The sequence below is a fragment of the Stegostoma tigrinum genome, chromosome 2 (assembly GCF_030684315.1).
Source record: "Stegostoma tigrinum isolate sSteTig4 chromosome 2, sSteTig4.hap1, whole genome shotgun sequence".
NCBI classification, from domain to species: domain Eukaryota; kingdom Metazoa; phylum Chordata; class Chondrichthyes; order Orectolobiformes; family Stegostomatidae; genus Stegostoma; species Stegostoma tigrinum.
Genome location: NC_081355.1, coordinates 34,564,892 through 34,591,489, shown reverse-complemented (window position 1 = coordinate 34,591,489; position 26,598 = coordinate 34,564,892). Strand labels below are relative to the sequence as shown.

General features: G+C 44.0%; 1 protein-coding gene across 6 annotated transcripts in view; it reads right to left on the bottom strand.

The window, feature by feature from the left end:
• The window catches only part of LOC132210837 (probable 2-ketogluconate reductase), an 80,786-nt gene that overhangs the window by 45,523 nt on the left and 8,665 nt on the right, over positions 1-26,598 (bottom strand). Inside the window, exon 1 of one of the 6 annotated variants that reach the window (XM_059653304.1) lies at positions 7,397-7,524. The exons of 1 other annotated variant lie outside the window; for it this stretch is intronic. Coding sequence is in view for 1 of the 5 variants with exons in the window: in XM_059653300.1 (XP_059509283.1) it covers positions 6,222-6,236 (15 nt within the window). In the remaining 4 variants the exon portion in view is untranslated. 4 more of the 6 variants (XM_059653306.1, XM_059653321.1, XM_059653300.1 and 1 more) reach the window with 4 other exon arrangements.

Genomic DNA, 26,598 nt, shown 5'->3' with positions numbered 1-26,598 from the left:
TTGAAATGGACATCAGTTACAAGCTGGTTGCCTGAGATGGAGACTGAGAGGTCCAGGAAGGTGAGGGATGTGCTGGAGATGGCCCAGGTGAACTGAAGGTTGGGGTGGAAGGTGTTGGTGAAGTGGATGAACTGTTCGAGCTCCTCTGGGGAGCAAGAGGCGGCGCCGATACAGTCATCAATGTACCGGAGGAAGAGGTGGGGTTTGGGGCCTGTGTAGGTGCGGAAGAGGGACTGTTCCACGTAACCTACAAAGAGGCAGATATAGCTGGGGCCCATGCGGGTGCCCATGGCCACCCCCTTAGTCTGTAGGAAGTGGGAGGAGTCAAAAGAGAAGTTGTTGAGTGTGAGGACGAGTTCAGCTAGGCGGATGAGAGTGTCGGTGGAGGGGGACTGGTTGGGCCTGCGGGACAGGAAGAAGCAGAGGGCCTTGAGGCCATCTCCATGCGGAATGCAGCTGTACAGGGACTGGACGTCCATGGTGAATATGAGGTGTTGGGGGCCAGGGAATTGGAAGTCCTGGAGGAGGTGGAGGGCGTGGGTGGTGTCACGGATGTAGGTGGGGAGTTCCTGGACCAAAGGGGAGAAAATGGAGTCCAGATAGGTGGAGATGAGTTCGGTGGGGCAGGAGCAGGCTGAGACGATGGGTCGACCACCCTTCCTGCAAAAATTCCATCCCCTGTTCCCAATTCCTCCGCCTCCGCCGCATCTGCTCCCACGATAAGACATTCCACTCCCGCACATCCCAGATGTCCAAGTTCTTCAAGGACCGCAACTTTCCCCCCACAGTGATCGAGAACGCCCTTGACCGCGTCTCCCGCATTTCCCGCTACACATCCCTCACACGCCACAACCGCCCAAAGAGGATCCCCCTCGTTCTCACACACCACCCCACCAACCTCCGGATACAACGCATCATCCTCCGACACTTCCGCCATCTACAATCCGACCCCACCACCCAAGACATTTTTCCATCCCCACCCCTGTCTGCTTTCCGGAGAGACTACTCTCTCCGTGACTCCCTTGTTCGCTCCACACTGCCCTCCAACCCCACCACACCCAGCACCTTCCCCTGCAACCGCAGGAAATGCTACACTTGCCCCCACACCTCCTCCCTCACCCCTATCCCAGGCCTCAAGGTGACATTCCACATTAAGCAGAGGTTCACCTGCACATCTGCCAATGTGGTATACTGCATCCACTGTACCCGGTGTGGCTTCCTCTACATTGTGGAAAACAAGCGGAGGCTTGGAGACTGCTTTGCAGAACACCTCCGCTCAGTTCGCAACAAACAACTGCACCTCCCAGTCGCAAACCATTTCCACTCCCCCTCCCATTCTTTAGATGACATGTCCATCATGGGCCTCCTGCAGTGCCACAATGATGCCACCCGAAGGTTGCAGGAACAGCAACTCATATTCCGCCTGGGAACCCTGCAGCCTAATGGTATCAATGTGGACTTCACCAGTTTCAAAATCTCCCCTTCCCCAACTGCATCCCTAAACCAGCCCAGTTCGTCCCCTCCCCCAACTGCACCACACAACCAGCCCAGCTCTTCCCCTCCACCCACTGCATCGCAAAACCAGTCCAACCTGTCTCTGCCTCCCTAACCTGTTCTCCCTCTCACTCATCCCTTCCTCCCACCCCAAGCCACACCCCCATCTACCTACTAACCTCATCCCACCTCCTTGACCTGTCAGTCTTCCCTGGACTGACCTATCCCCTCCCTACCTCCCCACCTATACTCTCTCCTCCTATCTTCTTTTCTCTCCATCTTCGGTCCGCCTCCCCCTCTCTCCCTATTTATTCCAGAACCCTCACCCCATCCCCCTCTCTGATGAAGGGTCTAGGCCCGAAACGTCAGCTTTTGTGCTCCTGAGATGCTGCTTGGCCTGCTGTGTTCATCCAGCCTCACATTTTATTATCTGCCATGTGTTAGACTAGGTCTTCATTACTACCACAACATCATAATCTCAGAAAGCGATTTGTGCCCGTCACTCCATCCTACGCTTTCACATACACTGAAATGTATCCCCAATTTTTAAGACTTCATTACTTTCTCCATTACTCTGACTCCACCTAATAATTTACTATCTCTCAATGTTATCTGCCCCTCCCACCACATCTGCACCTTTTTGGTATTACTTTTAAAGATTCTCTTCTGGTTACCATGCACCTGCTGAGTGAACTTAAATTCTCCCCAACAGTACAAGCAAAACCTCCTCTCGGTGAAGAACTCAGTCCTGGCTTTGTTCAACCCGTCCAGCTTCTACAGGTGCCATCTTCCCCCAGAGGTAGACCCAGTGTCCCAGGAATCTAAAGCCCTCCATCTTGCACCACCTTTCCAGCCATATGTTCATCTGACTTATGTTCCTAGTTCTGAATTCACTTATAAGTGGTACTGGGAGTAATCTAGAGATTACTGCTTCACAGGTCTTGCTTGCTCATTTTCTAAATTCCAATTGCAGGATCAACTCTCCATTCCTACCTATTCATTTAGTACCGATGTATGTTAGTACTATGACTTCTGGCTTTTCACCTCCCCACCATCTCCCCCACCCCACCCAACCTTTCACAGAAGAATGTCTTGCAGCTGCTCCATGACATCCCTAACTCTATCGCCAGGTAGGCAACAAACCATTCCAGAGTCACAGTGACTGTCCCAGAAATGCCCATCCATTGTAGAAACTAAAGGATCTTGTAATAGTGCTATTCTTCTTCTTCCCCTCCAGTACAGCTTGGCTCTTGTTGCTTTCTTCCAAGGATCCATTGGCGCCACCATTATCAAGAACAGAATACCAAACTGGTAAATAGGATCTCTGGACACACCTGCATTACCTGCTGGTTTCTCATGGACTGCCTGATGGAAAGGTTAAAGGTCCCTTGCTTATGACTCTCTGAGCAGTTAAAGGTTTATTTTTCATTTAAAAATAATATTACTTACTTGACAATGAAACTCAACACAAGCTTGAGGAACAGCACATCATCTTCCACCAAGATCGCCAACTTCAGGCAACAACAGAGGGTGATGATTCTATTCTCCTGTTTACACCTCCTCCAGACCTTTGTCAATATAATTTTCATGTCTCAATGCTACTCCTTTCTCCTTTGCTCTGTCCTTTTCAGGAAAAATGAAACTAATCCTGCCTGTGACTCGTCACAGGCCTCCCATTTATTCTATCCTGCCCTCCCACCCATTTTCTGTTTCCAGCCTCTTTACATCATTTCTGTACTACTGAATGATTACTGATTCAAAACATGATCTGTTTCTCACTCAGGTGATCCTGGACACTTCCACTGCTTTCACTTTCGATTTAGGGCAGAGTCAGCATGGTTTCACTAACTGGAGGTCATGTCTGACAAATCTGTTAGAATTCTTTTGAAGAGGTAACAAACAAGTTAGACACAGGAGATCCAGTGGACATGATCTGTTTGGATTTCCAGAAAGGCTTTAACAAAGTGCCACACAGAAGGCTGCTAAATAAGACAAGAGCCCATGGTGTTAGGGACAAGGTACTCAGATGGACAGTGGGTTGGTTGACTGGCAGAAAGCACAATGGGAATAATCCACAGGGGTCAGTGTTGGGACCACAATTATTCACGTTATACATCAACGATCTGGTTGCAGGAACTGTGGGCATTGTTGCTAAGTTTGCAGATGTCACAAAGGTAGGTAGAGGGACAAGTAGTGTTGAAGAAACAGGGAGGCTGCAGAAGGATTTGGACAGGCTAGGCCTGTGGACAAAGAAAGGATAGATACAATACAATGTGGGAGACTGAGATTATACAGTTTGGTAGGAAGAACAGAGGTGAAGTCTATTTTCTAGATGGGAAAGGCTTTGGAAATCAGAAGCACAAAGGGACTTGGGAGACCTAGTACAAGATCTTTTTAAGGGTAACATGCAAGTTGAGTTGGCAGTTAGGAAGGCAAATGCAATGTTGGCATTCATTTCAAGAAGTCTAGAACACAAAAACAGCAATGTGGTGCTGAGGCTGCGTAAGGCTGTGGTCAGACAGCATTTGGAATATTGTGTGAGCAGTTTTGGGCCCTGCATTGAAGAAGAGATGTGATGCATTTAGAGAGGGTCCAGAGGCAATTTACAAGAATGATCCCAGGGATGAAGGCTTTGTCATATGAGGAGCAGTTGAACATCTGGGTCTGTACTTGAAGAAATGTAGAAGGATGGGCTGAGAGTTCTCATTGAAACTTACAGAATACTGAAGAAGCTTGGATAGAATGTATCAGGTGAAGGTGTTTCCCTTAGTAGGGGAGATCAGGACTTGGGGACACAGCCTCAGACTGAAGGGATGACCTTTAGAACTGAGATGTGGAGGAATTTCTTCCATCTGAAGGTGGTTTATCTATGGAACTCATTGCTGCAGAGGGCTGTGGAGGCCAAGTCATTGAGTGTATTTAAGACAAAGATGTTCTTGATTTGTAAGGGGTTCAGGGATTACGGGGAGAAGGTAGGAGAATGGGGTAGAGAAACATCAGCCATGGTTGAAAGATGGAGCAGACTCAATGGGCTGAATGGCCTAATTCTGCTCCCAAATCTTATGGTCTTATTTCCAATATCCACAATAATTTGCTTCATTAAGATGAAAAGCTACAGATGTTTTAAAATGCATTTAATTAACACCCTATAAACTCTGTAAACAAGTAATCATTGAAGTTATAAACATGTCTAGAGATCCCAGCATTGGGCTGAGCTTTCTAGAGGGATGAAATATTTGTCTACACAAAGTTAATGTGTAATCTCTCCAGTTCTGAATCAACTCTTACTATTTACTATTACAGATGCTGCCAGACGAGCTGCGTTTCTCTGGCATTATAGAATCATAGAATCCTTGCAGTGTGGAAACAAGCCCTTTGGCCCGACAAGTCCACACTGGACCTCAGAGCATCCCACCCAGACCTATCCCCCTAATGTAGGCGTCTCTGGACTCTATGGGCAATTTAGCACGGCTGATCCACCTAGCCTGCACATCTTTGGAGTGTGGGAGGAAACCAGAGCACCTGGAGGATACCCATGCAGTCATGGGGAGAATGTGTAAATTCCACGCAAACAGTTGCCTGAGGGTGGAATCAAACCCAGATCTCTGGTGCTGTGAGGCAGCAGTGCAATCCACTGAGCCACTATGCCACTCCACACATTATCTGTATTTGTTTGGGATTTCCAGTATGTGCAGTGTTTTGAATTTTATGTCATCTTGTGGCAAGGCATCCGCCTGTGTCTGTTTGGAGAATTTATATCTGTTTTATTATGATTTTAGAATTGTCCAAAAAGGCAGAAGTTTATCCTGCATACTCTGTAGCCATAGCCAGTCACTCATAGTGGTTAAGTGAAGGCCAGTCACAGTTCAATGGTCTGGCATCGCCTAAGAAATATGAGCAGGACTCAGTCACTCAAGCCTGCTGCATCATTCAATATGGCTGATCTGCCCCAGGGCCACCTCCACATGTGCCAGCATCCCCACCCTTATCCTGTAATTCCTTTTACAGCGACAGGAACACAGTTGGGTGGACAGCTGGTTTGCAATGCAGTGTGATGCCAACAGCATGGGTTTAATTCTCACATCGAATGGGGTTAAAACTCATGAAGGAGTCTCCTTCTCAATTTCTCCCCTTGCCTAAAGCACAGTGAGGCTCGGTAAACTTCCTGCAATCTCTCGCATTCAAGACTATGGTTACTTAACTTTTAACTTTCAGGATTTAAGCCTCCACAAATCCCTAAAGGTATTTTGTAGAATCACAAAATCCCTACAGTGCAGATGGAGGCCATTCGGCCCATCGAGTCAGTGCCGATCTTCTGAAGAGCATCACACCCAGACCCACAGCCCCACCCTATCCTCACATTTACCATGGCTAACCCACCTGACCTGCACGTCCCTTGACACTACAGGGCAATTTTTAACACGCCCAATCCGCCTAACCTGCCCATCTTTGGACATCAAAAGATAATCAAATGTGAGGCTGGATGAACACAGCAGGCCAAGCAGCATCTCAGGAGCACAAAAGCTGACGTTTCGGGCCTAGACCCGAAACGTCAGCTTTTGTGCTCCTGAGATGCTGCTTGGCCTGCTGTGTTCATCCAGCCTCACATTTTATTATCTTGGAATTCTCCAGCATCTGCAGTTCCCATTATCTCTCATCTTTGGACATCATTTGAAGAGGAGATAATTTTTTTTCTCTCTCTTTGCTGTTCTCAAGATCGACAATACCTTCTCCCGGCTCATTTCTGTGCGCGTAGCAATAATTGTTCATTTCAGCTTCCTTCTGTTTACCGCTAGTATATGCAGCCAGGAATCTCCTCTTCAGAGCCACCCCGCTTCCTTTACTGAACTTTAATCGCCAAGTGAAGGTGCCGTTTCAAAAGTACTGCTAGAATTGAGCTTAGATATCCTTCTCTTTAATCCTAAAGTCTGAAAATGAACAGTTCGTTTTTCTTTAACCCCGGCCTGACAGAGGCGCTTCAATTGTGCAAATATTTAAGTTGTATTCTTTAGAAAATCGCCGCGTCACAAACACCTCGTATTCATGTTGTCCCTCTTTCTCCTCCCACCTTTCTCAGGGATCCGAACACTGTGCCCCTTGTTGGGCGGGGAATTTCAGGATTTGTTGAGAAATTAAGAGCCGAGTTGCAGACTTCTACATTTGGACGTACAGAGGAAATCCAGGCGTTTTTCTCTCGGTGCAGTTAGCCCAGAAACCCTGCCGCAGTCACAGACAGGTCTCACATTCCCACCCTGAGCGCTGGACTAACCTGCCTGTGGGAACTGTGCTCCGGGATGAGGGCAGCAGCAACACAGACACCGCATGAGTAAAACAGCGCCTGTGGATTGATTTGGGTAGTGGGTATCGCACCGTTGGAGAGTGCGGAGACGGCACTAAGTGGCTGCCCGCGGAGCTCCGGTCTCGCTGTGTCAGGGATCCAGCGGGCAACTTAGTCCTTCAGTAAATGGGGAGCCTTCGGCAAACAACCTGCACATTCACGGAACATGAAATGTGTACTGAATTATGGCTTTTTCAGAAACCATAATAATCGACCCTGTGACTAGGCCCCGTAAGGGAGCTTCACCGTGCTGTGGCCATTCATCCAATCGTCTCTGCCTGCAGCTCTTTCTGCTAAACATCCCACATGTCCACCAGCATTAATTTATTCTGGAATATTTAATTTTACCTCTTTCAATTCAAATAAGTCATCGTACTATTAATGGATGAAGGGGCTTGGCCCGAAACGTCAGCTTTTGTGCTCCTGAGATGCTGCTGGGCCTGCTGTGTTCATCCAGCCTCACATTTTATTATCTTACATTACATCGTATTATTAAACCATCTTTCCCAAGACTTTGATTTATATTCAGCGTTCAGAAGCTGGTTCTCTGGCCCAGGAACTCACCTTCTGACTTTTTTTTCCAAAGCTGGTGCTTCAGTGGCAGCTCTGTATATCATTTAACAAGGCACACTTGCCAAAGCTTCTTTAGCACCTCCCAAATCAGGAATCAGTTGACCCTTGGAATAAGAAATTTGTGGTTCACTAACGTCTTTTAAAAAAAACTGCCATTACCTTGTCTGACCTGCATGTGGCACCAGATCCCCACCACAATAGTATGGGCCCTGAATTGGCTTAACAAGCTCAGCAATTTGTGCATTAAACCATTCAACTGCCTAGAAAAAAAGTGGTGACCCACCTAGTGTTAACCTAAGCACTGGAAACTTCAAATTCAAATGTCCATCCTTTGGAGTCGACCTTACCAAAATCTGTTTGCTACTGGCAAAATTGGGAGAGCTGTCTCACACAGTAGTTAAGTGACAGCTTAATGTAGCCGTACTCAAAATCATACCTTTATGCATAATAGCCATCATTGTCCATAGGCAAGTCCTGCTGCACCACCACAATGGACCCAGCAGAGATGGCAGTACAGTGGTGAACAGTCAGAAAAGAGTTGCCCCGCGAGTTGTCTACATTGACTCTGACCCCATGAAGCCTCACAGGTATCACATTGGGAACAAAAGCTCCTGCTGACTGCCATATACTGCCACCAAATTTCTGCCCTCTTTTCCCCCCACTTCCAATCAAGTAGGAGGCTGCACAAATATCTTTATTCTCACTTCTGAGGTACTCCCATACTAACAGTGCAAAAGACAAGGCTGAAGCATTTTCAACAACCTTCAGTCAGAGGTATCGAGTGGATGATCCACCTCAGCAGCCTCCAGGAGGTCCTCAGCATCACAAATGCAAATTTGATTCACTCCATGTTATATGAAGAAGTGGCTGGAAGCACCAGATGCTGAAAAGGCTATGGATGCTGGCAACATTCTGGCAGTAGTACTGAAGAACTGTGTGCCAGAACTTGCTGTACTCCCTAGCTAAGATCCCCCAGTGTAGCCATAACATTGGTATCATTTCAATATTGTCAAAAATTGTACAGGTATGTCCTGTTCACAAATGAGGACAAATCCAACAAATCAGAAGTGGTATATGTGTAATTATCAGCAAACATTCAGCCCTATTCACAATCTTTTAGAGACTGAGTAAGTCCTGCCCAAATGCATCAAGGCTTGGACAATATCCAGGTTCCTGCCAACCAGTGGCGAGTAGCATTCACACCACAAGCACCATTTCCAAGAGTAGATGATTTAACCATCACATTGGAATTACCATTATTGAATCAGCCACTACCAATATCCTGGGTGCTATTGTTGACTGGAAGTTTAAATGAACTAAGAATATAAATAGTGGCTATAAAAGCAAGTCAAAGTTTAGGAATAATGTGATGAGTAACAAATCTCCTGATTTCCAAAGCCTGAAATTGTAAAAGACACTTGTTAGGCCTCAGTTTGAGTATTGTGTATAATTTTGGGTCCACGTCAGTATGAAGGATGTGATGCATTGGAGTGGTTTACAAGGTTGAAGAACTTTAGTGATGAAGATAGATTGAAGAAGTTGGGACTTTTCTCCTCGAAGTGAAGGTGGCCCAGAGGAGAGTTGATGGATATTTTCAGAACATGAGTGGGTTGAACAAGTAGATATGGATAGCTTCTCCCTAAAGGAACAACATCAAGGGGGCATGGAATAAAAGTGACCTGCAAAAGAAGCAAGGGTGAAGTAAGAAAAAAAAAGTTTCATTCAACGAGGGCTGGAGGTATGAATTGTACTACCTGGAAGTGTGGTTTAGCTGAGGCATTCAGGAGGCTGTTGGGTGATTATCCAAATAATGTGCAAGGTTGTGGGGAAAAAGCAGGAAATTGGCACTAAGTAATGATACTCATTTAGTGACCCAGTACAAGCACAATGGCACAAATCACCTCCTTCTGCGCTATAACAGGGAAGTTTCAGGGAAGCAAGATGGCACCAGCAAGCAAGAAGTTGGTTTGAAGTGTGTCTACTTCAATGCCAGGAGCGTCCGGAATAAGGTGGATGAACTTGCAGCATGGGTTAGTACCTGGGACTTCGATGTTGTGGCCATTTCGGAGATATGGATAGAGCAGGGACAGGAATGGTTGTTGCAGGTTCCGGGATTTAAATGTTTCAGTAATAACAGAGAAGATGGTAAAAGGGGCGGAGGTGTGGCATTGTTGGTCAAGGACGGTATTACAGTTGCAGAAAGGATGTTTGGGGACTCGTTAACTGAGGTAGTATGGGCTGAGGTTAGAAACAGGAAAGGAGAGGTCACCCTGTTGGGAGTTTCCTATAGGCCTCCGAATAGTTCCAGAGATGTAGAGGAAAGGATAGCAAAGATGATTCTCGATAGGAGTGAGAGAGACAGGGTAGTTGTCATGGGGGACTTCAACTTTCCAAATATTGACTGGGAACACTATAGTTCGAGTACGATAGATGGGTCAGTTTTTGTCCAGTGTGTGCTGGAGGGATTCCTGACACAGTATGGAGATAGGCCAACAAGGGGCGAAGCCACATTAGATTTGGTACTGGGTAATGAGCCTGGCCAGGAGTTAGATTTGGAAGTAGGTGAGCACTTTGGTGATAGCGATCACAATTCTGTTATGTTTACTTTAGTGATGGAAAGGGATAGGTGTATACCACTGGGCAAGAGTTATAGCTGGGGGAAAGGCAATTACAATGAGATTAGGCAAGATTTAGGGAGCATAGGATGGGGAAAGAAACTGCAGGGGATGGGCACATTGGAAATGTAGAGCTTATTCAAGGAAAAGCTCCTGTATGTCCTAGATAAGTATGTACCTGTCAGGCAGGGAGGAAGCTGTAGAGTGCGGGAGCCGTGGTTTACGAAGGAGGTGGAATCTCTGGTCAAGAGAAAGAAGAAGGCTTATGTAGGATGAGATGTGAAGGCTCAGTTAGGGCACTTGAGTTCTACAAAGTAGCCAGGAAAGACCTAAAGAGAGAGCTCAGAAGAGCCAGGAGGAGACCTGAGAAGTTGTTGGCGGATAGGATCAGGATAAACCCTAAGGCTTTCTATAAGTATTTAAGGAATAAAAGAATGACGAAAGTAAGATTAGGCCCAATCAAGGATAGTAGTGGTAAGTTGTGTGTGGAGTCAAATGAGATGGGGAAGCACTAAATGAATATTTTTCACAGTATTCACTCTAGACAACGACAATGTTTTCGAGGAGAATACTGAGATACAGGCTACTAGACTAGGTGGGATTGAGGTTCACAAGGAAGAGGTATTAGAAATCCTTCAGAGGGTGAAGATAGATAAGTCCCCTGGGCCGGATGGGATTTATCCTCGGGTCCTCTGGGAAGCCAGGGAGGAGATTGCCGAGCCTTTGGCATTGATCTTCAACTCGTCATTGTCTACAGGAATAGTGCCAGATGACTGGAGGATAGCAAATGTGGTTCCCCTGTTCAAGAAGGGGAGTAGAGACAACCCTGGTAATTATAGACCAGTGAGCCTTACCTCAGTTGTTGGTAAAGTGTTGGAAAAGGTTATAAGAGATAGGATTTATAATCATCTAGAAAAGAATAAATTGATTAGGGATAGTCAGCACGGTTTTGTGAAGGGAAGGTCGTGCCTCACAAACCTTATTGAGTTCTTTGAGAAGGTGACCAAACAGTTAGATGAGAGTAAACCAGTTGATGTGGTGTATGGATTTCAGCAAGGCGTTCGATAAGGTTCCCCACAATAAGCTATTGTACAAAATGCGGAGGAATGGAATTGTGGGAGATATAGCAGTTTGGATCGGAAATTGGCTTGCTGAAAGAAGACAGAGGGTGGTAGTTGATGAGAAATGTTCATCCTGGAGACCAGTTACTAGTGGTGTACCGCAAGGGTCGGTGTGGGGTCCACTGCTGTTTGTCATTTTTATAAATGACCTGGATGAGGGCGTAGAAGGATAGGTTAGTAAATTTGCAGATGACACTAAGGCCAGTGGAGTTGTGGACAGTGACGAAGGATGCTGTAGGTTGCAGAGAGACATAGGTAAGCTGCAGAGCTGGGCTGAGAGGTGGCAAATGGAGTTTAGTGCAGACAAGCGTGAGGTGATGCACTTTGGTAGGAGTAACCAGAAGGCAAAGTACAGGGCTAATGGTAAAGATTCTTAGTAGTGTAGATGAGCAGAGAGATCTCGGTGTCTATGTACACAGATCCTTGAAAGTTGCCACCCAGGTTGACAGGGCTGTTAAGAAGGCATACAGTGTTTTAGCTTTTATTAATAGAGGGATCGAGTTCCGGAACCAAGAGGTTATGGTGAAGTTGTACAAAACTCTGGTGCGGCCGCACTTGGAGTATTGTGTACAGTTCTGGTCACCGCATTATAAGGGTGTGGAAGCTTTGGAAAGGGTGCAGAGGAGATTTACTAGGATGTTGCCTGGTATGGAGGGAAGGTCTTATGAGGAAAGGCTGAGGGACTTGAGGCTGTTTTCATTAGAGAGAAGAAGGTTGAGAGGTGACTTAATTGAGACATATAAAATAATCAGAGGGTTAGATAGGGTGGATAGGGAGAGCCTTTTTCCTAGGATGGTGACGGCGAGCACGAGGGGGCATAGCTTTAAATTGAGGGGTGAAAGATATAGGACACATGTCAGAGGTATTTCTTTACTCAGAGAGTAGTAAGGGAATGGAACGCTTTGCCTGCAATAGTAGTAGATTTGCCAACTTTAGGTGCATTTAAGTTGTCATTGGATATGCATATGGACGTACATGGAATAGTGTAGGTTAGATGGGCTTGAGATCGGTATGACAGGTCGGCACAACATCGAGGGCCGAAGGGCCTGTACTGTGCTGTAATGTTCTATGTTCTATAACACTTCTGTAATTCTGTCCACCATCAACAAAGCACAAGTCAGGAGTGTGATGGAATATTCCCACTTGTCTGGATGAGTGGAACTTCAACAATACTCAAGAAGCTTGACACTATCCAGGACAAAACATCCACAACTATTCACTCCTTCAACCACTGATGCCTAATAGCAGCAGTGTGCACTGTTTACAAGATGCATTACCAAAATTCACCAAGGCTCCTTGGACTGCACCTTCCAAACTCTCCACCATCTGGAAGGACAAGGGCAGCGGATACATGGGGAACTGCCACCTGTAAATTTCTCTCCGAGCCAGTCACTATCCTAACTTGGAAATATATCACCATTCCTTCAGTACCACAAATACTGAACTCCTTTCCTAGTGGCATTGTGGGTCTGCGTAAACCAAATGGGCTATAGTAGTTGAAGAAAATAGCTCACCACCTCAAAAACAACTTTTTCAATGTGAGGGTTGCAAAGTTAAATAGTCTTGCGTCATCTGTAGTTGCTTAATAGTTATTCACACGTTTATGTAATCTTTTTGCACATTTAGTAGCAGTGCTTTGAAGCAAAACATGCAGAGAGTAAAGAAGTTGGGTCAGAGATTTGGAGAAGAAAAACACATGTATTTATTAAATTGTACTAGTATTTTTAGTCAATGTGGATTTTTATAAATACATTTAGTTGTGGGGTATTTAGAGCATGGAAAGACGGCCTTTGGTCCATACAGATCATCAAGCATTTAACTGTTGTAATCCCATTTCCCAGCCCTTGGCCCTTAGCCCTGTATGCTGTAATGTTTCAAGTATTTATTTCAAGTCATTTGTACCTCGGCAGTATGAAAAGTTCTTTGTTCTGCATGCAGTACAGGCAGATCATTACATACCAAGATCATAGGGTGATTGAGCAAGGAATACAGAATTACAACTGCAAAGAAGGTACACAAAATGCAAGATCCACACTAGATTTTAAATTTGAGAGGTCAAATTAGAAGTCTAATAATAGCAGGGAAAAAACTGTTCTTCACACTGATGGTATGTTTGTTTAAGCTTTTGTATCCTGCCTGATGCAAGAGGTTGGAAAAGATTAGAAATGGGTGGGAGGGGTCTTTGATGTTGGCTGCATTTCTGAGGCAGTGAATGTATAGATAGAGTCAATGGATGGATTGTTGGCTTACGTGATGCTTAAGTGGTCTAATGGTTCCAGCCTCTGCCACCTTTTTAGGCAGCAAGTACCAGATACCCTTTACCCTCCGGGAGAAATTTTTTTCCTTAAATCTCCTCTCACCCTCCTGCCAATTAAAGCTATGCCTTTAATGAATGACCCCTCCACTAATGGGAAATGGTTCTTCCTATCTATCTAATCTATCACCCCTTATGATTTTGCAAACTTCAAACATGATCTTTACCCCTCTCTTCTCCAAGGAAATCAACTCCCTCCTGTCTCATGTCTCTTGACAAAACCACAGTGACTATCATTTATTAATTCTTGTATCTCCAGTAAGAGATTGTTTTTGTCCCTCAGGCTACCTAATGGGTAGCGATAGTGTGGGGCCTGGAAATAATCAGTTGAGAGAAATCATAAGCAGCCCAGCTATCACAGAATCCCTACAGTGTGGAAACAGACCATTTGGCCCAACAAGACAACAGTGAATCTTGGAAGAGCTTCCCACCCAGACCTATCTCCCTACCCTTTCTCTGTAGCCCTACATTTCCCACGGCTAGCACATCTAATCCATACATCTCTGAAGAATATGGGCAATTTAACATGGGCAATCCACCTAACCTGTACAATCTTTGGACTGTGGGAGAAAACTGGAGCACCTGAGAAATCTACGCAGACATGGGGGGAACGTGCAAACTCCAGACAGGCCCATTGTCCAAGGGTGGAATTGAACACAGGTCTCTGATGCTGTGAGGCAGCAGAGCTGACCATTGAGCCTGCATACACCGCGTGAATCATTGCGAGCAACAACTAAACAAAAAGGTTACCTGCTTGACTGGCTTCCAATCGAGAAAAGCACTTCCTAGTCATCCGTCCCTTCATGTTTTACCACCTGGAGTTTTGTTAAACCTTCCACTAGACTTTTTCCTTTACTTTATATCTCGAGGATAAATCAATTGAATAATAAAGCTGTGAAGGTTGAATTTTGGAAGTGTCAGGAATGGTTCTAGATCAGTATGTTAAAGCGTCAACAAGAAGCTGTGCTTTTAAAAATTTGTTGTGTAATCAAAGGGCTAATTAAGAATCTTGTTAAAAGAATCTTGTACGAATGACTGACCACTAAAATAGAGCTTTACATTATGTTAAAAGTGTTGTTCAATCAGAAGCAAAGGTGTCAAATTTGTATAAGGGAAACTTTACAAAGGCATTGGGCACATGTTGGTTGAGATGGATTGGGGAAAATATTCTTACCATGGAGGGAGTGCAACTAATGTTTATCAGACTTGTTTCATGATAGTGGGATTGTCCCCTGAAGAAAGATTAGGCTAGCTGGGCCTTAATTCTCGACAGTCTAAAAGAATTAGAGGTGGTCTCATTGAGACTTTGAAAATACTAAAGGACAGGATAGATGCAGATAAGATGTTGCTCCTAACTGGGGAGTTTAGAACAAGGGGCACATTTTAAAAATTAACAGTATGATTCTTATGCCCAAGACAACAAGGAATTACTCAGTGTTCTGATTGTTCAGAATTCTCTACTACAGAGAGCTGTGAAGGCTCAGTCTTTCAGTACGTTAAGGTAGAGATTGATAGATTTCTGATTAATAATGGTGGACAAGATTGTGAAGATGGAGTGAGTAAAGTCCATTGAAGTGTACAATCAGCCATGATCGTGTTGAATGCCAGGGAAATCTCTATGGACTGAATGCCCTACTCTGTTCTTAGAATGTTTTCCAAATGTTTCCCTTCCTTAGATTCATTGGCTGATAGGACCCTGGTTTATCCTCACCAACCTTCTTGTTCGTAATGACCTCTATTTGCTGTTTGCCAGTCCCCTGGTCAGAGAGTATTTTAAAAATTAATGTCAGAGGCCATGCAATATCCTCTCTTATCCCAGACTGCTATGGGAGGCAACTTATCTGAACTTAGGAAATTATCCAATTTTAAGCCTGCTAAAACCATGAATACCTCTCCCTCCCAATGCTGACATGTTTGTTTATCATAGTCTTCCTCCAAGGTTTCCATACCTATATTGTCCTCCCCTGTAGTGAATACAAATTCAAAGTACTCACTCAAAACCTTCACGAATCTTTGGGCTCCATGCACAAATTGTCACTGTGGTTCCTAATGGCCCTGCTCTTTCTCTTCCCTTTAACCGCTTGCCTAATTATACTTATAAAATGTCTTTGGATTTTGCTTTATTTTAGTCACTCTTTTCTCCCCCATGCCCTGTCTTCGCTCTCTTTCTATCTTTCTATGTAGGACACTGCACTTTCTATCCTCTTGTAGGATTTCTAATGTTTCAGATCTCAGTATGACCATAAACTTTCCCTTTTATGCCTTAACTAATCCTAAACATTCCTTTTCATCTCTGGTTCCCTGGACCTATTTGCCTGCCTCTCTCTACTAATGGATATATGTTGGCCATGCGCTCTGACTTCTTTCTTTTTAAATGACTCCCACTGCTCTGAAAAATTTCCCACAAAAGCTGTTCTTAGTCCACTCCCTACTTTTGTCAGATCCTGCTTTGTCATTTTAAAATCAGCCTTTTCTCTAATTCAGTACTTTTTTTATTCCTGATGCAACTTTGACCTTTTGTATAACTGACTTTTAAAATATTTTAAATAACAGTTATGGTCACTGTCTCCAAACTGCTTCTCCACTGATAGCAAGGTGTGGAACTGGATGAACACAGCAGGCCAAACAGCATCTTAGGAGCTGGAAAGCTGATGTTTCTGGCCTACACCCTTCATCAGAAATGCGGGAGGGGAAGAGGGTTCAGAAATAAATAGGGAGCGAGGGGGAGGCAGATCGAAGATGGATAGAAAAGAAAATAGATGGAGAGGAGACAGACAGGTCAAAGAGACGGGGATGGAGCCAGTAAAGGTGAGTGTAGGTGGGAGGTAGGGAGGAGATAGGTTAGCCCAGGGAGGACAGACAGGTCAAGGGGGCGGGATGAGGTTAGTAGGCAGAAAATGGGGGTGCAGCTTGAGGTGGGAGGAGGGAATGGGTGAGAGGAAGAACAGGTTAGGGAGGTGGGGACGAGCTGGGCGACAACAGAGACAACAACGCTGAGCCCTGCCCAGTCTTCACCATCCCCCCCCAGACCTCCCTCCTACTGAGGACGAACAGCCAGTCCTCAGTAAAGGGCTCACCTTTGTCCCCTTCCACCCACACATCAACAAGTACCAGTCACATTTGGACATTGAGCATTTTTTCCGCCGCCTTCGCCTCCACGTTGACTTCTTTAACCGTGAGCCTAACCCTCCCTCTACTGACCCCTTCTCCCGCCTCCAACACAAGCCCTCCTCCTGAACACCGCCCAAGGCCTTCTACCGTCCCTCAACCTCTTCATTTCCAACTTCCGCCAAGACATCAATCGCCTCAGCCTCTCCACCCAACTCACCCACTCCTATCTCTCCCCCGCAAAACGTGTGGCCCTCCGCTCCAATCCCAAACTCACCATAAAACCCACGGACAAGGGAGGCGCAGTTGTAGTATGGCGCACTGATTCTTAGTTGCTAAGGTCAGCCGCCAACTCTCCGACACCACCACCTACCGACCCCTGGACCATGACCCCACCCCCAAGCACCAAACCATCATCTTCCAAACCATCCACAACCTCATCACATCAGGTGACCTCCCACCCACAGCCTCCAACCTCATCATTCCCTAACGCCGCACTGCCCGCGTCTATCTCCTTCCCAAAATCCACAAACCTGTCTGCCCTGGTCAACCCATTGTTTCCACCTGCTCCTGCGCCACCAAACGCATCTCCACCTATCTGGACTCCATTTTCTCCCCCTTGGTCCAGGAACTCCCTACCTACGTCCGTGACACCACCCACGCCCTCCACCTCCTCCAGAACTTCCAATTCCTCAGTCCCCAACACCTCATTTTTACTATGGATGTCCAGTCCCTTTACACCTGCATTCCCCATGCAGATGGCCTAAAGGCCCTCTGCTTCTTCCCGTCCCACAGGCCTGACCAGTCTCCCTCCACTGACACCCTCATCCGCTTAGCCAAACTCGTCCCCACCCTCAACAACTTCTCTTTCAATTCCTCCCACTTCCTACAGACAAAGCGGGTGGCCATGTGCACCTGCATGGGCCCAAGCTATATTTGCCTCTTTGTAGGTTACATGGAACAATACCTCTTCCGCACCTACACTGGCCCTAACCCCCACCTCTTCTCCATTACATTGATGACTGTATCGGTGCCACCTCATGCTCCGACGAGGAGCTCGAGCAGTTCATCCACTTTACCAACACCTTCCACCCCAACCTTAAGTTCACCTGGACTATCTCTGACACGTTCCTCACCTTCCTGGATCTCTTTGTCTTCATCCCGGGCAACCACCTAGAAACTGATATCCAGCTTAAGACCACCGACTCCCACAGCTACCTAGAATACACCTCTTCTCACCCACCTTCCTGCAAAAATGTCATCCCTTATTCCCCATTCCTTCGCTTCTGCTGCATCTGCTCCCAGGATGAGGATTCCATTCCCGTACATCTCAAATGTCTTCCTGTTTCAAGGACTGCAACATCCCCCTGCAGTGGTCAAGAACGCCCTCGACTGTGTATCCTGCATTTTCCACAACTCATCCCTCACACTCCGACCCCAGAATAAGCACCAAAGGAGAATCCTCCTCATCCTCACATACCATCCCACCAACCTCCGGATCCAATGCATCACCCTCTGACACTTCTGCCATCTGCAATCCCACCCCACTACCAAAGACATTTTTCATCCCCACCCTTGTCTGCTTTCCGGAAGGACCACCCTCTCCGTGACTCCCTTGTCCGCTCCACACTCTCCTCCAGCCCCACCACACCCGGCACTTTTCCCTGCAACCGCAGGAAGTGCTACACCTGCCCACACACGTCCTCCCTCACCCCCATCCCAGGCCTCAAAAAGATTTTCCACATCAAGGAGAGGTTCATTTGCATATCTGCTAATCCGCTGTACCGATTGTGGCCTCCTCTACATCGGGGAAACCAAGTGGAGACTTGGGGACTGCTTTGTAGAAGACCTACGATTGGTTCGCAATAAACAGCTGCACCTCCCAGAAGCGAACCATTTCAACTCCCCCTCCCATTCCTCAGACGACATGTCCATCCTGGGCCTCCTGCAGTGCCACAACGACGCCACCCGAAGGTTGCAGGAACAGCAACTCATATTCCACTTAGGAACCCTCCAGCACAATGGCATCATTGTGCATTCCACAAGCTTCAAAATCTCCCCTCCCTCCACCACATCCCAAAACCAGCCCAGCTCATCCCCGCCTCCCTAAGCTGTTCTTCTTCTCGCCCATCCCCTCCTCCCACCTCAAGCCGCACCCCCATTTTCTACCTACTAACCTCATCCCACCCACCTGACCTGTCCATCCTCCCTGGACTAACCTATCTCCTCCCTACCTCCCCACCTACACTCACCTTTATTGGCTCCATTCCCACCTCTTTAACTTGTCTGTCTCTTCTCCATCTATTTTCTTTTCTATCCATCTTCGATCCGCCTCCCCTTCTCTCCCTATTTATTTCAGAACCTTCGTTCCCTCCCCCATTTCTGATGAAGGGTCTAGGCTCGAAACGTCAGCTTTCATGCTCCTAAGATGCTGATTGACCTGCTGTGTTCATCCAGTTCCACACCTTGTTATCTTGGATTCTCCAGCATCTGCAGATCCTATTATCTCTGCTTCTCCATTGACACTGTTTGAATATTGAGTTACTGTTTGAGGGAGGGGCAGAACATGTCTCTGTGACAGTAACAATATCATAATCCATGTGTTAATGAGCACCCTTAACTTGTCTGCCTTACTTGCAAGCTTACCTGCATTCAAATAAGTATCATCTAGCCTTGTCATGCTCTCTTACACCGTAATGAGATAAGTGGTCTGCCTTTCACATTGACTTGTTTTTTTTCCTTCCACATTTGCACCTGCACTCTATCTTTTCCCCCTACAAAAATAGCTATACCCCCACAAACAGCCCCAGCAAACCACCTGCATGGATGCTTGTCCAGCTTTCATTAAGGTTCAATTGGTCAAATTTGTTCACATTCTGCCTTTCTTGGAATCTAAGGTCCTCCCTTCTCCACCACCCATTCAGTCACTCAGTTAATCTGTTCTATCTGCTTATTCCTATACTCGGCATGTGGTAGAGAGAATAATTCAGAGATTACAACCTTTTAAAGTCCTGATAATTGTTCAATATTCCAAGGGATATCAATAGAATGAAAAGTGAGGAACTGATTGCCCCTGAGGAAGTGGCAGTGAGCTGCTTCTTGAACTGTTGGCGCAGGTTTACCTACACCTATTAGGCGAGAAGTTTGAGAATTTTCACCCAACGACTGTGAAGGAAAACTTTCCAGACAGCATGGTGTAGCTTGGAGACAAATGTACAGGTCATGCAGTTGACATGTGTCTGCTGCCCTTGTCTTTCCAAGTAGTGGTGGCTCTGAAAGATGCTCTTGGATGGATGTTGGTGTGTTATTTCAGTGCGAAGTGTACATAGATATACTGCTGCATTATGTATCAGTGGTGGTAAGGTACAAATGTTAAAGGTATTAGAGGAGGTGACAGTCAAGTAGCTGCTTTGTCCCTGATAGCACAGTTTTAAGTGTTGTTGAAGCTATATCCATCAAATGATATCAAATTCATACACAAACAGAGGTAATAAAAAGTTTCAAAAAGGAAGGTAAAGGCAGGTGCTGTTTACAGTTTTTAAGAGTCCATGAGAGTGAAATCTGAGTCCAAACTATTTAGCTGATATGTCGATTCCTTGAGAGTGGTGCAACTTAGAGAATATCTTAATTTCTTGAACAGTGGTTATTCTCTAAATTGCTTTTTCACAGATGCTGGTTTCTGAAGTTGAGGGGGGGGGGTGATAGGGAGGGAGAGAGACAGTATCTTTGTTGTTTATCATTCCAAATTGCTCTCTTTCTTTATAACTTGAACCTTCTTCATACTTGGCAGCATCATGGTAAATCTCTTCTGAACCTGGTCCAGCTTAATAATATCCTTCTTGTAACAGGATGACCAGAAGTAGATCCAGTACTCCAGAAGAGACCTCACCAGTATCCTATACAACCTCACCATGAAGTCCTAACTCCTATACTCCATGGTCTGAGCAATGAAGACACGCATCCTAAGTTCCTTTATAACCACCGTGTCTACATGCAATACAAACTTCAAAGTATTATGTGTCTGAACCCCTAGGTCCTCTGTTGCACACCACTACTCAATAAGACTTTACTCCACAGAACGTAACAAAATAGTTTAACTATATACCTACAGATAATTTGAATAATACAAAAAATGTGTAGTTGATTCTTAAATGCCCTTTGAAATGGCACTAGGAAGCCACTCACCTGTAAAGCATTTAGGGCAATCAGCAATAGGCAAAATGCGCACCTTTACTTGATGTCATGGCATGAAGGAAAACAAGTCCCACTGGCAGATCTGCTCTGATCACTGCAGAAGATAGGTGCTTCAGGAAGTTCCTAGGTGTGTTCCCTTTCACCAGGAATGAAATGTTGTACTGCCGGTGCTCCTCACCTATTAATATTGTGGTATAATTCAATGCTGGTTAAGTCCACCTCGCAAATAGTTTAATTGTTGCAAATATTTGTGCCCAGCCAAAATAATTTGTCACATGCTGGTGTTCTCTGCATTTCTAAGTCTTAAAATCCATTGATATGATTAAGTTTACATCTCATTCACTACTAACATCCTGATCCTTGCTTCATGTTTATTAAAAAGATCATAAAGCAAATTTTCAGGATCGAAACACCTTTCTTTATTGTATCATAAATGGAAGTTACATAAATGCTTTGAGGTCCAAACCTGCTCAATATCCAAACACTCTTCCTCAGGGCCATAATCAGCAATTTCTAACAATATCTCAACATGTAGACCCAAGTAAAATTTTTAAATACTGTGTACTTTAAAACTTTGTACATTAAAAATAAGAGAAATGAATTAAGCGTTTTAACTTTTATTTTTAAACAATCTCAGCAAATCACTTATGACAAATCCATTAGGTTCTTGTTAAACTGTAGGTGCAAATTTTTCACGACAGATTATGTAGCTGAAATAAAACATGAAGCCTTATTTTCTGCCATTTAGGCTTTTATTTGTATCTCATCACAGAAATTCATTTTAATGACTATTACCCACCTCAGTTATCACTACTAGCTGTTGGCATTTAACAAAGGCCACTGGAGGAACATTGCAGATGACTTGTTGGGAAATGAGAAAGTGCCTAGAAATTCTTTGAAAATTGTTTTAATTGGAATTTGTCTGCTTCTAAGTTAATAAATGCTCCCTGTGCATTTTCACTATGATGAAACAAATACGGTTTAGTTAACACCTACTGTAACAAAAATGGTGAAACTTGATAGGATGGCGGCAATGGTGTCACTTAGAAAAGTACTTTCCATGTGTAAGCTAAGACATTCAGAACATGATCATCATCTTCCACCAAACCATTTGCTACCCAGGAAACTCAACATGCCAAAAAATCCACAGTCAACATTACGCATCAATACCATCAGCAAATACCAATATCCATAAACTTCAACTTTGTATAGCTACGGGTTAAATCTTGATTAGTAGATCACCAGGACTCAAATTTTAAAACACCCTGAACTATTGTTACAACTGGATTATCATCTAGTGCCATTTATACCATACAAATCATCTTAGACTTCAAACGTAAAATAACACTAGTTTTCCTCAAAGAAAAACCAAAATGATTAAACTTCTATTTAGGGGGTAGAAATTCTGTCCTCTGGAGTAAACATTTCGTCCTTTTTTTAGTTTCTTTAAGTTAACAAGTTTCCGTAGTCTTTTTGGGAATAAAGTTTACTTTGAGACGTGTTTCCTTTTCTTACAACGTGACAAAAGATAACAAAGATTTGCCATGAATTATTTCTTGAAAAATATTCACATTCTTTACAAGAAGAAATTTAAAACCACAGTCCAAATAGGAAACATAAAAATGTCCCTCAGTTATTTCTCAACTGTAACTGCTAGTTTCTGTTCAATATCTTCTATACAATTTTCATTACAATCTAATCCTAAACTGCTGGAACAATACATTTCTAGTTAGACAATATGTTATAGCTCCCCAATAGAAAAGACATGCAAAGACACCTGCTTCTATATACAGAAGAATAAAGTTACATTTGGGTGTGTGAGGCATGACCGTCAGTTCAAGATGCTGAGGAAGCCTGGAGGCAGATATCCAAATCCTATCTGTAGAATTTTCACAAAGACTCAATTCAAAATATGTAGTGTCAAAAGCATCTTTGTAGAGATGGAGGTATATGAAAGCAGGGAAATTATAGAATTAAAAAGTCACTCTGAGACTTGGCTCTCTGGAGGGACGAGGATAATGTGGCATGTGGTACAGCAAGGACTTTACAGGTGAGAAGAATCTGGACTCAAGAAATATCTTCCTACAATCTTAACCCTGGGGGGAAAAAAAATATGTAAAGTGATTAGATGTGAAAGATCAAGAGCAAATGTAGGTATTTTTGATAAAATAAGGTGGTATTGGCACAAAAAAAAGAACACTTTAAATGAAATTCCGATTTTGAAAAGTTTTTTTTCTACAAAGAAAACCAAGCATTTCGGAAGTCTATCTAGATGGATCAATGTTCTGCTTGCCCGAAAACATTATCACATATCATATATTGTACGATGTTTCTTGTTTAAAAGTAACCCAATTCAACAACAATGCATGTATTTTGCACACTGATGCTCTCCCACTGAGTTCTCTGTAAATTAAAAGCAAAATTCAGAGCAACTTGTGTTGTTTCCTTATGTTGCATTTAAGCTTTGGATAGAATAATACCTTCAGAACAAAGTTGTACTGACTTTGGATATCTCAACTTTATAGTTGTATACTTCTGAGCTGACTTCATTACTGTCCAACAGCTCTGTGATTGCTTTATAAAGAATATTGTTAAGCGCTCTCATTCAGATTGTGTGCTCTATCTGCAATTTGCACTGAGGTTTCAATACGTTCTCCAAACTGGAGGGCTTATAAAGCTACACAAAAGTAGCAAACAAAACTGAGCTAATGTAAATTACATGATAAATAAAATCCCACATTTTAAACAAGTAGTATCCTTGGAAATCCAAACAGAGCAAAATCTAGAGAGTGATTTCATCCGAATTCTGATTTTTCAGCTTGACTGGTCAATAATGCTGTCACCTTTGTATCTTTGAAGTTGTACTCTCAAGTTAGCATATGAATGAAAATTAACTCTCCAACAGTGCTTTGTTGCATGAAATGAAACAGTCAATTAAAAGTTCCCACAGTACTCCTCCTCGCACCCTCCCACCCTTCAAATCAACTTTAAATATTACTCATTCAAGTTGCTATTTTATCAACCCAGAAATGTTACACTATGTGATGCACAATAAATTATCCAACTGCTTAGTTAGAAATCTGTTGTTCTTATTTAACCACGTTTTCTCATCAAACCTGGTTAGAGACATTCTTACACACTTCTGGAGCAAATGGGGACTTCAACCTGGGTCGCCTAGTCCAGGGGAAGGGATACTACAACTATGTGACAAGAGCATCCTACTGAAAGGCAAAATTCACGTAAGGCTTCTGTTTACATAACAGAGTTTCAGTGGTAATGAACACAAGATTGCAAGTTAGAAGGATCAAGAGACTGACATAAGCAAATTCTTGAAAATGCAAACGAATGAGACTAAGTCATTAAGCCTGTTGAGCCTGACCTGCCATTCATTAGAATCATGGCTAAACAAACATTTCAATGTCTTTTATGTGCACCATTCCTGTAACCTGTAATTCCTGTAATTAGAAATCTATCAGCCTCAATCTTAAGTAAACCCTAAAAATGAGCTTCCACAGCCCTCTGTGGTACAGAATTCTGAAAGTTCACAATCCTCTGAGTAAAACAAATTTACCTCTCACTTAGGTAGCACCACCTTATTCATAAATTATTCCCCTTGGCTCTAGACTCTCCAAACAGGAGAGATATCTTTTCTGCATCTACCCTGTCTATCCCTTTTAAGGATTTGTAGGTTTCAGTGAGATCATCTTTCTTTCTTCAAAACTCCCTGGAAACTACAACTTACCTTAACCCAATCTATCTTTATCAAACATTCCCTCCATCTCAGGAACAAGTCTGCTCACCTTTGTTGCATACTCACAGTGGCAGTAATGTTATTCCTGAGGTAAGGAGATCAAAACTGCAGACAATATTCCAAGTGTGGTCTAACCAAGCTCCCATACACTTGAAGTAAGACTTCACAACTCCTATCTCAAATCTCCTTACAATAATGGCTAACATTCCATTAGTCTTCTTAATTGCTTGCTGATAATTCACTGAAGGCTGACAAGGATACCTGGATCCCTCTGTACATCTACAAATTCCAACCTCTTAGCATTTAAGAAGTACACTCCATATCTTTATCGCCTAAGTGGGTAACCTCTCACATTTTTGCACTTTACCCTCTAGTCCTAGTTTCACCTGCTAGCAGAAACCTCCCTGCCTTCACCTTATCTAGTCCCTTCGTAATCTTATATGTTTCTATAAGATCTCCCCTCATTCTTCTGAATTCCAATGAATATAATCTCAGTCTATTCAGTCTCTCCTCATAATCCAACTCTCTCAACTCTGGAATCAACCGAGTGAATCTCCTCTGCACCCCCTTAGTGCTGTTATATCTCTTCCCAAGCAAGGAGACCAAAACTGCACACAGTACTGCAGGTGTAGCCTCACCAGGACCGTATACAGCTACAGCATAGCCTCCCTGTTTTTAAACTCCATCCCTCTAGCATTGGCAGACAAAATTGCATTTGCCTTTTTAATTACCTGCTGCACCTGCAATCCTGCTTTTAGCGATTCATGCACGAGGATACCCAAGTCCGTCTGCATAGCAGTGTGCTGCAATTTTTACCATTTAAAACATAGTCCATTTTGCTGTTATTCCTATGAAAATGGATGACCTCACATTTATCAACATTGTACTCCATTTGCCAGACCTTTGCCCGCTCACTTAGACTATCTGTATCCCTCTGCAGACTTTCAGTGTCTTCTGCACACTTTGCTCTACCACTCACCTTAGTGTCATCTGCAAATTTTGACACACCACACTTAGTCCCCAACTTCAAAGCATCTATGTAAATTGTAAACAATTGCAGTCCCAACACTGATCCCTGAGGCACACCACTAGCCACTGACTGCCAACCAGAAAAATACCCATTTACCCCTACTCTTTGCTTTCTACTGGTCAACCAATCCTCTATCCATGCCAATACATTACCTGTAATACTGTGCAACTTTATCTTATGTAGCAGCCTTTGGTATGGCACCTTGTCAAATGCCTTCTGGAAATCCAGATACACCATATCCACAGGTCCACCATGCAAGTAATGTAGGTCCACCATGCAAGTAATGTCCTCAAAGATTTCCACCAGATTAGTTAAACATGACCTACCCTTCATGAACCCATGCTGTGTGTTCCCAATGGGACAATCTGTATCCAGATGTCTTGCTATTTCTTCCTTAATGATAGATTCAAGCATTTTCCCCACAACCGAAGTTAAGCTAATTGGCCTATAGTTACCTGCTTTTTGTCTACTTCCTTTTTTAAACAGTGGCATCACATTGGCTGTTTTCCAATCTGTGAGAACCACCCCAGAGTCTCATGAATTTTGGTAAATAATTACTAGTGCATTTGCTATTACCCCCATCACCTCTTCTGGCACCCTGGATGTAGTTCATCAGGGCCAGGAGACTTGGCTACCTTTAGCCCTCATTAGCTTGCCCAGCACTGCCTCCTTAGTGATAATGATGGTTTCTAGAGCCTCACCTGCTAAAACCTTCTTGCCATTAGTTTTCAGCATGTTATTTGTGTCTTCCACTATGAGGACCAACACAAAATAATGATTTATCTTCTCAGCTATTTCCTCATTCCCAGTTATTAAATTGGCTTTCTCATCCTCTAAAGGGCCAACGTTTACCTTCACCATTGTTTCACGATTTACATATTTGTAGAAACTTTTGCTACCTGTTTTTATATTCTGAGCTAGTTTACTCTCATAATCTATCTTACTTTTCTTTGTAATTTTTTTTGTGGTTTTCTGTTGGCCTTTAAAGATTTCCCAGTCTATTAGTTTCCCACTACTCTTTGCTTTTTTTGTATGTGTTTTTTTTTCAATTTGATACTTT